The 15,905-nt window shown below is 41.8% G+C and overlaps 1 protein-coding gene across 8 annotated transcripts in view; it reads left to right on the forward strand.

The window, feature by feature from the left end:
* Nucleotides 1-2,309: 2,309 nt before the first annotated feature.
* MAP3K20 (mitogen-activated protein kinase kinase kinase 20) overlaps nt 2,310-15,905 on the forward strand; it is a 186,523-nt gene continuing 172,927 nt past the window's right edge. For 2 of the 8 annotated variants that reach the window (XM_043577063.1, XM_043577067.1), the window contains exons 1-2: nt 2,594-2,698; nt 15,344-15,536. In XM_043577063.1, coding sequence (XP_043432998.1) covers nt 15,378-15,536 — 159 coding nt within the window. In that variant the 5' untranslated portion in view covers nt 2,594-2,698; nt 15,344-15,377. Of the gene's footprint in view, nt 2,503-2,583; nt 2,699-14,785; nt 15,180-15,343; nt 15,537-15,905 lie in introns of those variants that run through there. The other 6 variants (XM_043577070.1, XM_043577065.1, XM_043577069.1 and 3 more) reach the window with 6 other exon arrangements.

Genomic DNA, 15,905 nt, shown 5'->3' on the forward strand with positions numbered 1-15,905 from the left:
TGCTTTCTTCCTTGTAAATTGCCTTTCCTTCTATCCTTAATAGAATTTATGTCTGCACTTCTCTGATCTACTGATAGCTGGTGGCAGTCCCAGAATTTCTATTCAAGGGGAGCATAGGGACAATGATCTGAATGGGGGACCAGAAGACTTTTTTCTGTAAGCTCTATTTGCATAGCAAATATACTGTTTTTTACTGACATTGCATATTTATTTTGGAGGGTGTTCTTGGATATAAGAGGGTGCTAAGGACTCCCAATCCACCCCACTGCTGAGAGTACATCTATTTTTAGCGTGGAGGCATTTGAAGTAAAGGAATAGGAAGACTTGATAAGAGAGGTTTGACTAGGTCTCTTTTCTATTGCTATTTATATGTGTAAAGCTATGCAGGTGAGAATTAACCAATATATTCTCACAAAAAAAAAATTGAAAGTTTGAAAAAGCAGAGTCAGTCAGGCATGGGAATAAGCACTAGACTTTATTTATTAGGTCTGGGGCCCAAAGAGATCAATATAGTCATAAGGAAAAGGGCAGCTTGACCAAAGAAGAGTCAGACTTGAGGCAACCAGTTTATCACACAACTATGTATTTATTTCAGCTACGGACAGAATATAAGATATGACCTCAAGGAACTTGCAACCTAATTGGGAAGACGAGAGAATGCCTACCAGATGATCATTTAAGCAGACTTGTGAAACTACTCTTGAGTGTTCACTGTTCCTGCTGGTTAGTCTCTTCACCTAATTAAGTAAGGAAAACAGAATGAAGGAAAAATGGATGGGTAGGAAAGGGGATGTGGTAAAAATATGAAGACTCTTAAGGCACGTGCTCCAAATTTAAAGTAATACATTCAGGTTTAAAGCTGGAGCCTGGGGCTAACATCTAACTGGGCCCTCTTATTTTGCGGAGGAGAAAACTGTAGCCTGTCTAGCAAAGTACCCCAACTGATAAGTGGCAGGACTAAACAGGAGCCAGGTCTCTGATTCCCAGTGTCCTTTCCGTCACAGTGCAGTGCCTTCGAAGGTGAGGTAGAGTGACTGGAGTCATGTTATGCCTGGGTCCATCCTGAAGTCTTACTTTACTCTTTAATGTTTAGATGATTTTTAGAATTATGTGATCACCTACAACAGTAATTTTGTTAGCACGACAGTTTTCATCAATCGCAATTTCTCGGTTACCAAAATAGACTCCATCAGTGCTGAAATTCCGAGTTCTCACCACAGGGAAAATTCAATGATTTAAACAACAGGCTAGAGAGTTGTGTGTTTAGCTTATGTTCCCCCATCCCTCCGCTTTCATATCTTCAACTGGCTGATGACTTACAATTGTATTTCTCTCATGTCCTCTTTTCCGAATCTCTGTTTCATATTTCAACCGCTGCATCTCTACCTGTTTTTCCTCCCATGACCTGGAACTCAACAGGAAGCCAGCTTCTCCCCCACACATCCCTATTTCTGTCAATGACACCATCCTTCTTCCAGTCATCCAGGTCTGACACTTGGGCATCATCTCTGACTCTTTCCTTCTTCTCTTCTACCTCCCCAGTTTCTGTGGCCTCTTCCTGAAACATGGCTCTCAATTCCATTCCTCCTTTTCGGGTTCCATTTTGTACACTCTTGCTCAGGTCCTCAGAATCCTATTACCACGTTGTGACAATATTGACCTCTCATGCTGCCTCCCAGTTTTGCTCTAGCAACACATCCTACAACCATGTGGGCTGCGCGCGCGCGCGCGCGCTCTCTCTCTCTCTCTCTCTCTCTAAATCACTGTTCAGACACAAACACCTATTTTAATGATTCTAGTTCTCCACAGTTCCCCAGTACCCATGGATAATAAACCCCAAACTCAAACCCCTGGATAATGCTGCCAGTACCTTTGCCACCTCGGCTCACTTTTCCTCTACAGAATCATCCTTCCCAATCAACAATCACTTTTCTTCCCAATACCTTTTACCACCTGTTGCTCACACGTGAAAAGGATTCTAGTCTTCTCATCTGAACTCAGTTTTGTTAAAGTCACCAACCAGGGCAGCAGACCATGACCCCTCCTCACAATTCCGTAGGTATTTACTTACGGTTCCATCACGGCAGCCTTCAGCCCTATCTCCTAGAAACATCTTTCCAGGTCTGTGCCCTTCCTTCCCAACTAGATAATTAACTCCTGCAAGGCATGAAGCAGCCTCCCATCTCTTTGTACTCCCAGCGCCTCTGACACAGTAAATATTTGTGGGAAAGGACTGACTTGACCATACAAGTGGGGTCAACTTGTTAAAATGAGGTGAAGCTACCGAGAGGTCCACAGGCACGCCTCCCTCTCCCCTCCACGCGCTGCAGGGCTAGTGCGCTCCCCGCTCAGCTCCTCCATCCGGGGCTGCGGAGGCTGCCGGGGCGGACGGAGCCCTCGAGGGTGCAGGCCCGGGAGGCCCGAGCGCTTCCCCTCGCCCCGCCGGCCCGCTAGTCTGAGCAGCGGCGCGGGCAGGGAGGCCCGGCCGTTCCGCGCTCGGAGGTAGGTGGTGCTGTTGTCGCGACTGTCTTCCTCATTGGCGCGGGGCGGAGAGGCGGAATGTTCAACTCCTGACTCGGGCGGAAGCGTGGGAGCCGCGCGGGCCGCCGTCCTCTCGACCCCCGGTCGCCGTCCCTGCCCTCGCCGCGCGCGGGCCTCGGCGCCCCCGGCTGCCGCTCGCGCCCGGCCCGGAAGCCAGGTAAGGGCCAGGCCGGAGGCCGCGGAGGGCGAGGTGGGTCGGAGGCCCCTCGCGCTCGCGAGTCTCCCGGCGTCTCGGGGCCGAGGCCCTGACGACCTGCGGGGCCCCGCTGGGCACCCTCCCCGACCCAGGGCCCTCCGGGCGGCTGCGGCCGGAGCGAGCGTTCCCGCCGCCCGCGGAGTTCCGCGCCGCGGCCCAGAGGGCCCAAAGTTCGGACCGGTCCCACGCAGAAGTTGGCGCCCGGAAGGGCGGGCGCCGCGTGTGGGGCTTTCTCGGCCCTGCGCTCGGCGCCGGCGTCGGGGGCCGCCGCTTCCCCTCGCCGAGCGCCCGGCCCCCCGCCGGCCAAGCCCGCGACCCCGGGGCCCGAGCGCCGGCTTCTCAGCGGGCGAGCCGGCACCTCTGGGAGGCGAAACCGAGTCTTCCAAATCAGGGCAGGGCGCGGGCCACTTCCCAGCCGAGGGCTGTGCTTGCGAGGAGAGACCACTAACTTCTGCTTTCCACCCGGCCCGGGCGGCTTCTTCCACCTCCAGCGGCCCTCCCCGGGACAGCGTGCGGCTCGCGCCGCCCGCACCCTCCAGCGGCCCTTTCTGCCACCGGCGAGGGTAGCCCCCACCCTACCCGGGTGTCCCTCGGCGACCCCCATGGCGTCCCCCGGTCCGCGGGCCCCGCGACCTGGCCCAGGCCGGCAGGGCAGCGCTGAGGCCGCCGCCACGCCTCGCTTGCTCCTGACAGCTTGCAGACCGACTTTGATACAGACCCGGCGAGATGGCTTCGAATTGCCTAAAAAACGGGGCAGCCCATTGTTAAGATTGCTGCAAATGTGCGTTTCTGATGCGCCTCGAGATCTCTCATAAGCACTGTTTATGGAGGACTTAATTAGTATTTTTGTTAATAACGAAAGCAACATCGTTTAGTGGCCCGCTCTGGATGATACTACAATAAGCAGCTCTCGATTAATAATGGTGTATTAGAATCGCCTCAGATGGTTGCTGAAGTATATTCCTGTTTTATCCCCGAACCTGTTTTACCGGGAGCCTTCTTGCTTTCCTGACCTCAGTTGAAGTGAGCAGTCAGGATTCAGTGGATCCCAACCCACAGTCACTTTTAAAGACAAAAATAAACAGGTGATTCAAGACAGTTAATGATTTCTTTGTAGTAGGCCTACATCTCCACAGTGAAATTTCATGTCGTTTTTCGATTTTCAAAAAAAAAGTATGTGACAGCTACATTTTAATTATGGTTTTGGCCTTTGTTTAAAGTTCCGGCTACAGTAGTGAGAGATTTGGGAGATTGCAAATGAACGTGAATTTGGTTTGTTTGGAAACAGTGAATTAAGGTAGAGGAAAAGGGTCTTCTAAAGCAACGTGTACTCTTAGTATTTCACAGCATAATTCCTACTATAACTTTTCTCGAGTTTTTTTTTTTTAACCTGGAAGATATTATTTAAATCAAAAGTCATAATGGTAATAATTCCATAGTAAATGACCACGGTGCAATGACAAGGGCCCTTGTCTAGGAAAGGAAAGATGATGGATCTCTTCTTACTCTTTTAGGGGACACGTAAGACACATTAAAGAGAGACAGAGAGAGAAATATCCAAATATTAAGTGGGAGGATTTGGATCTAAAAATGGATGGTCAAAGATCTTGGGAACTGAGGGACCTTCTTGCCAAATAAGGAAACTTGGCAAGCTGCTCTGTGTATTTTAAGTTAGCACAAGAGTGAGTGTTATTGGCAATATATTGGCTGAGTGCCTATCTGAAATGAGCAGTGAAACTGACTTTGACAGGGCTACCAAACTATAAACAGGAGTTATGAGGGGCGTGGAGTAAATAATCTAGTCAGAGAAAACATTGGCGAAATTACAATGACGTTTCATGAAAAGAGGTCAGACATAGAGTGAAGCTATTAGTGTGGAGTAAAAGAGAAAAATGGACAGTTTTTAGAAATTGTTAGATTCAAAGAAAAGAGAGGAGAGAATCAATGATTTTTTTCTTTTTAAGCCAGAAAAAGGTGTTTTGTGGTGATATAGTACCTCTTGGAATAAGATAGCCTTATATCTGGATCCAGAGATACTGAAAATAAAAATCAATTTGGATCATTTGTTTTCCATTTTATTCTACCCAGGACAGATTGACAGGGAGGGTGTCTTGTCTATCTAAATGTAATAGGAACAGCTAAGGCACCTTTTGGTCTTACTGCAGGGAAGATTTAGGCTACTTCTTTCGTGGCTATTAACCTTGCCCCACTACACACAAATAAGCAGAGTTCCAGCTGTGACCAGAAAACTGTACCTGTTAAGGAAAGAGAGCTATAAATGCTAGAGCTTAGATTGGTCTGACTGATACATGGGTGCTTTTGTGTCAGACCCTCCTACGGACAGCTGAAGCATCGATTATGCCCTAATAGCAGTTAAATAATCCCAACACTGTAGAAGGTTCTCTGAGAACAAAGCAGCCATGCTCTGCCACCCTAACCCCACATCACAATTGCTAATAGGAAATTAAAGCCTCAAATGGAACTTCAGGTGGATGACAAGCAATCTAGTGATTATTGTAATAAGCAAAGTGTTTAAAGAAAACAGATTAGAAGGAAGAGGCAGAATGATACAGTGAGAAAAAAAGACATATGGTAAAAAAAAAAAAAAAAAGATATGACTCTGAAGTCAGACCTGAGTTTGAATCCTAGTCATGTCGCTTGTAAGTTCAGCACTTGGCTTGGGCAACTTTCATACCCATCCTCAGTTTTGTCATGTGTACATTGGGCACAGTAATGCCTTCTTGCTGCACAGGCTTATGAGCACGTGGTAATGCTTGAACCAGAGCTTAAAACTTCAGCCACCATAACTGAATAGTAAGGAGTGTTTTCCACATTCTCAAATCAGACACAGAGCAGGCTGCTTGTCTCACCTATACCCAGGTAAGGCTTGCTCTTGGTAGCTGGCCCTGTTCCCAAATCATACTTCATGTGTATATGCAGGGCTGGGAGGTTTTCATAGATACTCCCCTGCTTTGAGTATAAGGATTTGAAAAGCAGCTTTGTGTACCTCTGTGTTTATGTATAACTTTGAGATTTTTTTATGAAAGAATCTGAAAGTTAATGCATTTAAATATCTATATGAAGAATTTGAAGAACTCGGGAGTTGTGTGACTAGGGGAAGGTTATGACCTAGAAAAGCTAAACCAAAATTACTTGGAACCATTCTTAAAGCTGGCTTTGAGCACAGTTTATCTTCAGGGACTAACCTCCTTCTGTCTGGACTTTGTATAGGAAAACCAAAAAGAGAAGGCAAGAATCATTATCTAAAAGGTCATGGAAAAAGTCTGCTTATGAGACTTTTTTTTTTTTTAACCAAAGTATCCTATTGTGGAGAAGAATGTATTTCTTCAGGGACCCGTAAATATCCCCGTAAATAAAACAAAGACTCCCATATAAGCAACCACTTTCTTAAAAATCTTGTATTTAATCTTAAAAACTCGTGTGAATTTTGCATTCTCTTCTGTACTTTTTGACTTTACTGAACAAACCAGTACAGGCATGTATAGTCCCTTAGATCTTAAGGTAAAATTGACTTGTAGGAACTGGATTTATTCATACACCTTCTGCACAGTGCTGGGTGCTCCATGTATGGGGGAGCGTGAGCCTGGTTCTGATAAATGAATGTGCGCCATTAAGCTCTGCAGCCCAGCCCACTGCATGGGGTAATGCAATTTCATTTTGCTGAGAAAAGAATAATAGTATATCATCATCCAAAGATTTTTTATTTTCTGTGGTTATACTGTGGCTTTCAGCATGAACAAAGCTTTTTGCCTTTGGAAGTGGAGGAGAGGGGAAAGAATAGTGGAAGGATAGAAATCTGGAATATGATGCTCACCTTTTCAACCTGTTTGGGAGGAGAAATTGAGGAGTATGGCCCAGTCATCTCCATTATTTCCATTACTGATGCTGATCACTGTTCCTTTACTTTGCCAGGGACTCTTAGGTTCATGACTGTATCCCTGAGAAAGAACACCATCCATACTTTGTAGTAGGTTGATTAGTCATAGCATACTCATAGGGTTGGAGTAGGTCTTAAAAACCATTCATGCTGTTCTAGCTGTTGCAAGAATCTCCTATTCCACATGGCCACCTCCCATTGAATACTCTCAGCGATAGGCAGCTCACTACTAGACAGAGTGGCATATTTTCTTATTAGGTAATTCTAATAACCAGGAATTCTCTCTGTAGTTTTTAGCTTTGTCTCTGGATCGATACATAATATAGGGTCTTCCATGGTCTTCTCTGGTTTTAGCAGTCCCCATTTGCTGTCATCTTATGTCGAGGTTACTAGGTTTTAACTGTCATATTTACCCTTCTCAGGGAACATTTGTTCCAGGTAATTAGTCCAAGATGGTACCTGTTTGTTAGCAGCTAGGGTAGTCAGATGCTTTCTATTTGACAGAAAATGGTGCAGCACAAGAAGCAGCACATTTGGGGATGGGTGAGCCTGCTGACTGAAGTAAGCCTGGTTTATTCTTGTTTTCTCCGCCACCTCCCCAAACATCTGTGAATTCCTCTTCCTGCCAACCCATGGAAATGTGCTGTCTCAATGCTCCTTTACTTCAGAGACTCTGGTCCAGCTTTCTTCTATGCCTCCAGTCGCTCAACACAACAAGCACCTCTGCCATGACCCATGTTATGGATTGTACCTACTCCACGTTGCCTAGTTGGGCTTCTATTTGAGCACAGACACATTTCCACACAGTATTTCTGTGCCATAAGTGCCCCTGTCTCCTACATTCCTGTTCCTCCAGTGTTTTGCCTCAAGTAACGACATTTCTGGCAAGGAAGTATGTCATGGAAGTCTATTTTCATTAATTGAAATATTAAAGTACAAGTAAGAATGTTTCATTTAACTAGCTCGTTTTTATTTTAACCTTTGCTCTAATTAGAGGGGTTTGTTACTTGTATGATGAAACATAGAGAAAAAAAATGAAACAATAGCTTTTGGATTCTTAAAGTCTGCTTCTTTCTGATATCCATGACTAAAGATCCTATTCACTGAATTCAACCAGTTCTTTACAGGATATGCTGTTTTCCAGTAGAAGCCTTGGAGGAAGGAAGGGATATCTATGGCAGACACAAGTACTAGTTGGTTCTATTTGCAACCTAGTCTCCTCCAGCGAGTCTTACAGATCTTTTTTGAGTGGTTTAAAAACAACAGTAGAACAGCAGTCCTGTTCAAGAATAGAATCTTAGAATCTTTGACCTTGCTCTTATGAACAAATACGCCAAACTCCAGCTTTCCCCATGCTTTGAAGATAAGACGTGTAGGAAAGAAATAGTTGTAGAACCATAATCCAAGTGGTATTGTTTTAATACACATGATGAAAAGCATATTTTTATTATTGTATTCACTAATCTGTGTTAAGGAGGCTGAAATAATACTAGCATAAATAAATATTAGAGCAACAAGGTTGGCAAAATAATTTGTCGAGAGCTGTTTTATAAAAGGGTTTTTTTTTCTGGTCAGATTTAGGTCATAATAAAATAGTTTTGTTTTTTTTTTTCTATACTGCGTCAAAAATAAACTTTTGTGAAGAAGGGAAAAAGGAAAATGTAAATTATGGATAGAAAAAGAGGAAGAATCTGAATTCAGAAATCACAGGTCCATATAAACCTAAAAGAAAAATCCAGAAAAAGTCCAAAGACCTATTTTCTAGTAAAGTTATTAGTCCTTTTATAAGGTGGGTTTAATTTTAAAAGAAGTTATGATTTGCAGGTATTTAATGAAGCTGGTTGTAGTTTCTTGAATCCATTTGACATGTAGTAGATAAGATTTAAAGGAAGACAGTGGCCACCATGGAAGTAGGTATACTCTAGAAATGTACCAAGTGAATGCTATCATTGAATTAATAGGTCCTAAAAACTCTGGTATCTTAAAAAGTGCCACACACACACACAAACAAAACAAAAAAACAAAAAACAAAAAAAACCCTATCATCTTTTAATAACTTAGTCTCATTATGAAAAAATAATTTAAAAGAAAATTATAATTACTTAATAAGATCTTGCAAAAATAGCCAAAACCAAAAGCAGCAAACAGAGCAGTGAGAAAGCATTAAAACATATGCAGATAAGAAGGATTCATGGACCAATAGTACATTTATCTATTAATCATTGCTCTGCAAAACTAATGAAGATGCAAAACAATTCTGAAAACACAGGGAGGAAAACTGAGGAAAGCATACCCAATGGTGAAAGCTGAAGGAGTAGATGACTAAATATTAAATATGGTAACAAGACTTATAAAGATAACTTGAGAACCATCATTTCCATGTATTGAGTATTGTGTACTAGGTGCTGGGCACTATGCCAGGCACTTTCATGGCATCTCTTACTCCCCAGCAACTATGCAGGATGGGTATTATTTCCAGTGAGAAAATGGAGGTCAGAGAGGTACAATGCCTGGGCCAAGGTCTAACAGCTAATAAGCTCAGATTCACTAATGGATCTAATTGGGGTGCTTCCCCTGGACCATGCTGCTTTTGTGTTGGAATAGTGGTATTTGGAAGTAAGACTCATTAAAGAAGTCAGGTAATACTCTGCAAACTTCATAATTTTGAGCTAGCAACTTGAAGACATTTGGTAACAGAACGGAAGAGATTTCAGATTTTTTATTTATTGGGTTGGAAATGTCATGGTCAGAAAATGTGATTGGTTCAAGGTTACCAAGAGCTAGAGGCAGAATTCAAACTCCTATCTATTTAATTCTAAATCTTGTTTTTTTAATGTTAGAACGTTAGTCTTTTTTGTTTTATTTTATTGTTTTTAATTCAGGACCAAAGTCCATTTTTTTTGGACTTGAAAGCTGAAAACTTTAAAGTCAAATAATACTCCACTTAAGGTTTTCTGCCTCCATATAGTTTCACTTTTAATAGTTCATTGATGGTGACACACACACACACACACACACACACATACACACATGTGTATATGTTTGCTTTCAGCGATTTAGTAGTTAAAAATCTTTTTTAAATTTCAATTTTTTTTGTTTTTTTTATTTTTTTATTTTTTTTTTTCATTTTTTTTTCAACCTTTTTTTTTTTAAATTTATTTTTGGGACAGAGAGAGACAGAGCATGAACGGGGGAGGGGCAGAGAGAGAGGGAGACACAGAATCGGAAACAGGCTCCAGGCTCTGAGCCATCAGCCCAGAGCCTGACGCGGGGCTCGAACTCACAGACCGCGAGATCGTGACCTGGCTGAAGTCGGATGCTTAACCGACTGCACCACTCAGGCGCCCCTTAAATTTCAATTTTAAGAAAATTTTTAAAAATTGAAAAGGTTTGTCTTACTATTCAAGTACTCAAACGATTGGACTCAACCATCACATTAGTGATTTTCAACATTTTCAGTACTATGACACCCTGTTATGCTCTGAGTTTTGTGCTGTCCCTGCTCTAACTTACCCATCAGTGCTGTGTGGTAGATACTTACTAATATTTAAAGCAGCTGTGAGAGTTTAGGAAACAAGTTAAAATGCTACCAAATTAGGACTGGGTATTGTTGTATGGAGAAAAATTGCCTTTCTTGTGTAAAAGCAATTATTTTAACATGGCGGGATATAAACCTTTGATTGGGTATACCATGTAAATACATTTATATAGATGACTCTTATTATTAAATTTATCTGTATTCACTGGAGAACACATCTGAAAAATTAGAATGTGATTTGATCAGGTAACAGTCTTCCCCAAGATGCTGTAAGTATGATTAATCAGCAACTCACATTTGCCATTCTTCTGATCATACGTTGATCCTCTTAGAATAATGATTTTAAATTAAAGGGAGTTAGCTCAAGGGGAAAAATAAATATACAGGTATCTTCTGCTTTTTGAAAATTTGCATTATACCACTTTGCTTTATGGAAGACCTATATTAGTACCTGTTTTTGCTAACAGAAAGAAATCTGAAGAGGATTTTCACTTTTAGGGAAAAAATGTGAAAAGGGAAAATTGCATTCAGCATTTGTTTTGCAGTGAGCTCTTGTAGAGGCAGCATGTACCCTGAGCTTCTCTCCCTGGAACCATGCTCAGCATCAAGCCGTCATAGCTTTGAACTGTGTTTGAGAGCATCTGTACTTTATTTTATCTTGATTTATTTTGTGCATCCATTAACAAGATGTGTCCTGAGGTATCAGAAAAGCCTTAAGAGGGGTTACTTTTTGGGTCTGGAAATGTTAAAAAATTTTCCACGTAAATTAATGGCAGTTTCTTTTTTGCTTTACAGCATTTTGGCTAACGAAAGATTTCATGGGAAGGCTGTACTTTTAGATAGCTGGGGAAACCTATACGTGGTCTGATACTCATATAGACGGCAATGGGAATCCCAATTAGGTTTTTCATCTCAGTCCATGATGTTTGCCAAGCTCGCTGGAATTAAAACCTGTGCTCCTATACCCCAGAATTGTTAGTCTCTTCCATAATAAGATGGGACTTAATTTTTTAGGGTCTCAGTAAAACATTCAAATAATTACATAGTCCCATTCATACAAAGCTCTTTTCCAAATGGCAGGATGTATCACAAAGTGAGTAACAGTGATTCTGGGGAAGAATATGATTAATTGCCTCATCTTGAGGAGTGAAGGTCCTGGAGAACTCTACTTCTCCTAGATCAACTTCCTCTGGCACTTTTAGATCAGTGTCAAATGTAACTGATCCTACCTCCGTTCATCCATATTCCCTGGACTTGCTCTGTACCTGAGGTTTAGATTTATTCATATTGATCTCATCCTGGTTCAGATCTCTAGGTTTGTTTTGAAAAGAATTTCCTTCCTTCTTTCTCCTCTTCTTTCTCCTTTGGACTCCTAGACACCTTATTCTGAAGTTCAAACATTTTATCCTCAGTTTCCCAAGCATCCCAGGCAGTAGTTTCCAAATTAGGATTTGCCTCATAATCCTCTGGGGGAACTTGTAAAAGCAACAGTTCTCAGATTTTAGTCTGATTGGAACCTTTCTAGCTGCAAAAGATAACAGAAGAATAGCCGGAAACTATTTATTCATTCATTTGTTCATTCAGCAATTTTTGAATAGAAAAAATTCAGTGCAATGTGCCTGGCTGTGTACTAGGTGCTTAAGAAGATCCAGATGTAAATGGAAATGGGTTTTGCCTTTAAGGGATTTATGGTCCCTTAAAGGTGGGAAGTAAGTGGGAAAGATGAATAGGTAAAGAAAGGTGCTAAGGCACAGAGGGAGAATTTAATTCTGCTCACGAGACTTGAAACAGATAGTTAGGGACAGGAATTTCCTGAGAAGAGAAAGACATTCAAAGCAGAAATCCCTTATGCAAAGGAATGGAGATGTGAGAGGGGTAGGAGTACCATGTAACTGCAAGGAGTTCCTCATGTGTGTAGTGAGAATGAGAAAACAAGAAGCAAAAGTAGCTATAAGTGGTAAAGGAATGACACAAGAAAATTTCCCAGAATTAAAAGACGAGAGTTCGCTGGGAGTACAGGCTGAGAGAGTTCACCGAATGTCCTACCAATGAATGAAAAAGATCCATTCCTAAATATGCCCTATTAATCTCGGGCATCCAGAAATGAATACAGGGTCCTAAAAGCTTCCAGAGAGAAGGTAATAGTGTGAAAAGGATTAGTTTACAGCCACATTAGAAATTAGAAGGCTGCGAAGTAATACTTTTAAAATTATAAGGAAAAGTATTTCCTACCTAAAATTGTAAACTCAGCCAGACTGCCAATGAAGACATTTTAAGACACACAGATTCTCAAAAAATTACATTCTGGGTACTCTATTAGGTTGCTAATGGGAGATACACACTGTCAAAACAGAGAAACCAGGGAATTCTAGGACAGGGGTTCTCACAGAGGAGAAGGTAAAGGAAATTTTAGGATGATCATGAAAGGAAGTCCCAGTCCAAGTCAGGCCTAGAGAACAACCATTCCAGCCAGATTGAATTGAGATGAAGAGTATAGGAGGAATGTCTTTAAGAAAAAAATAGAACAACCTCCCCCAAATTTACCTGATATTTTTATTTTATTGAGAGGAGTTTTGCCATTCTTGGGAGAGTTTAATGAGGTGAATAAGTGCTAAGTATATAAAAAGCTAAGCAAATAACAAAAACAGAGCAACTGATAACTCTAGGAGAAACAAAAAGTTGTCCAAGAAAGGAAAAGTCATTGAATCCTACAGAGCATTCCTAGGAATATTTACTTTGTCAGCCTACTATTGACTTAACTAGATGTTACAATATAGGTGGAAGCTGGGACGATTGGGCAAGTGTGACATATTTCTATGCAAAGAGGTGAAAGGGGTATATGAGAACTAAGTCCTTTTTTCCACAAGGAGAAGTTAATAGATAACATCTGAAATGGAACAATCAAGAAATAGCAATATGATCACACTTTTTAGAAATACAGAGGTAAATAGCAGAAGAAAATGCTAAAAGAGTTGAAATTAGTTCCCTCTGGAGAGAGAATAAGGTGTGGGGAGGGGTGGAGCGGGAGAGTTCTATTTTTTTATTACAAGCTTTGTAGTCCTATTTTATTTTTATACTTTGATAAAAATAAAAGCAATTAATAACAACATAGATGGACATAGCATCTGTAACGTGGAGGGAATCTTGCAAGTGGTGCTTTGCCTTTTATTGAACAAACTTCTTAGCTTGCATATTCTATGTACCTACCTTTGGCACATTCCTAAATTTTTTCCAAACTTTCTTCTTTTCTATGATTAACTGAATGTGAACTGAAACAAAAGTTAGTAAGGTGAATTGTTGACTTACATATGTATAGATTAAAGCTGGATGCTATGGGCTTCCCCCCAACCCACCCCTGTATTTTTGTGTAGACAGTAAGCTTTTAAACTTTAGGATAAATAAACAGTCCTCTCTCTTGCCTTCTCCCCAAAGTAGAGCAGAGTTTGACGTTATGTAAGAAATCAGCACTCTTGAGGTGTCTGGCTGGCTCAGTAGGTAGAGCATGTGACTCTTGATCTTGGGGTCGTGAGTTCAAGCACCACGTTGGGCTTAAAAAAAAAATCAGCATTCTTCAGTGACATGATGTTCCTAAAATGGGATTGCTAGTCAGCTGCACATTAAGATCTCTGAGCCGACTGTGGACATCACTCAGCAAAGCTTCAAGTTGTTTATGAAGAAATTTTGTCAATTTTATAGATACAAACTGTCCCCTCCACCTTTTTATTTTGAAAATAATCAACCCCCACAGAAAAATGGAAAGAATAGTGAAACACTCATATAACTTTTGCCTAGAATCACTAGTTCTTAACATTTTGTTACATTTGCTTCCTCTCTATGCTGGTGCCCTGTTTTTAGAGATTAAGGAGCAGGGGTTTGAACCATTTTAAATTAAGTTGTAGGTATAATGCTTAAATATGTCTCCCAGTAGATCTCCCAATAACAAGGACATCCTCCTACTGAACCAGAATACTATTATTATCCATGGATAAGATAATAATACCTAATATATAGTTAGTGTTCAATTTTCTCTAAAATCCCAATAATACTTTCTGTAGATTTTTTTTTATTCCAGAGTCCAGTGTTCATTCATTGCATTTAGTCATCATATGCTAGAAGTTTTCCTGCTTTTTTTTTTTAAGTCTCTCATGACTTTGACAGTTATGAAGATCCCAGACCAGTTGTTTCGTGTACATATGCATTTGTCTTTCTGCACCCTCACTGTGAGATTCTGGTAAGAATCTGTATACAAACTTTTGTTCTCCACCTGCTTTTTATGCAGGTTCAACATTTTAGTGCTTTATTTTCTTGTTTTCTTGTTTTGTTTGTATGTTTTTGTTTTGTTTTTCCTGGGAATCTGTGGTTTGGCATGTGGTGTAAAGAATGACCACTTACCCAGAGAATAGTAAAACTCCTTAGACTGCAGAAAATATCACCGTAATAATCTCTGGGAGAGGTAATCTGTTCCTCTGGAAACAACATAATATTTTTTTTTTTTTACACTCTTGGCAGAGGTTTTTGGATGACTTAATATTGTAATCAAGGGCAAATTTTCTTCTCTTTAATTAAGTCCTGCTACAGTATACAGTCCAGGGAGCCACTTGTGGAAAACACTTGGCCAGCTTTGCTATCCCCGAGCTGAACGCTTGCTTTTGGAATCTAAACACTGTATGTGTGTTCCCTCCACGGCATTTGGGCTCTCCTTGGGGGCAGGATGCTCCGTTGCGTAGGTGATGTATATTTCGTGTGAAGTGAGCACACCGTGGGAGAGCCGGCATACCTCACATGCCGGGAGAGCTATGCAAGTTTGCTGTGGAAAGCATGCTTCCTGTGTGTCAGGGCTCCCTCATAGACCTGGTGACACAGTAGCCTTTAGGCAGAGCTCCTCGGGATGTGCAGGAAGTGCTGCTACAGGTTTTGTCGGGGGAGAAATCTGAGCCATTGCTCTGTGAACAGCTGTGTTTCAGAGCCTGGACAAGTTGCTGTCAACTTTTGCATGGGCTGCCGGGGTAAGTGTTTTCATTTTGATTTGTTTATAGCCTTGTTGTCCTTGCTCCTGAGTCCTCAGGGTTCTTTCTGGAAGTTTCACAGTGCTTGTTACACATTACCTACAGCAGCATTCAGAGGATTTGTTCTAATATGTTTATAATCCAACTTTTCTTTGTCTCTGCAGGTTTTGTGGAAGTCTAATACTTCGTCATTATGAGATGTCGTCTCTCGGTACCTCCTTTGTGCAAATCAAATTTGATGACTTGCAGTTTTTTGAAAACTGCGGTGGAGGAAGTTTTGGGAGTGTATATCGAGCCAGATGGATATCCCAGGACAAGGAGGTGGCTGTAAAGAAGCTGCTCAAAATAGAGAAAGAGGTAAGGCCTTTCCCTGCTCTCAGAACTGGTGGCGATTGCGCTTATGTAAGCTTTTCCACCGAGTCAGAGGTCACAGGCTGCCGGGGACCTAGCGAGCGAGGCCTTTGGGGCCGATCCACGAGGCTGTTTCCCAGTTTCCATTCTGGGAGCCCCATAAATAGAAATCACGGCCGCATGTGCTTTAGGGTTGAGTTCTAGGGGTCATCTGCACGGAGAGTGTTTCCTTCCATGGCATGAAAGACCGAATGTTCTCTGAGCTCTCTTCGAGGGGAAGGTGAGGTTTCAGACCTTCCTTGGCTTCAGGCTTTTCTTTTCCCTAGGTCAGCCGAGAGGGGTCAGTAAAGAGTAATGTGTGAACATTTTATTCCC

The sequence above is a fragment of the Prionailurus bengalensis genome, chromosome C1 (assembly GCF_016509475.1).
Source record: "Prionailurus bengalensis isolate Pbe53 chromosome C1, Fcat_Pben_1.1_paternal_pri, whole genome shotgun sequence".
NCBI classification, from domain to species: Eukaryota; Metazoa; Chordata; class Mammalia; order Carnivora; family Felidae; genus Prionailurus; species Prionailurus bengalensis.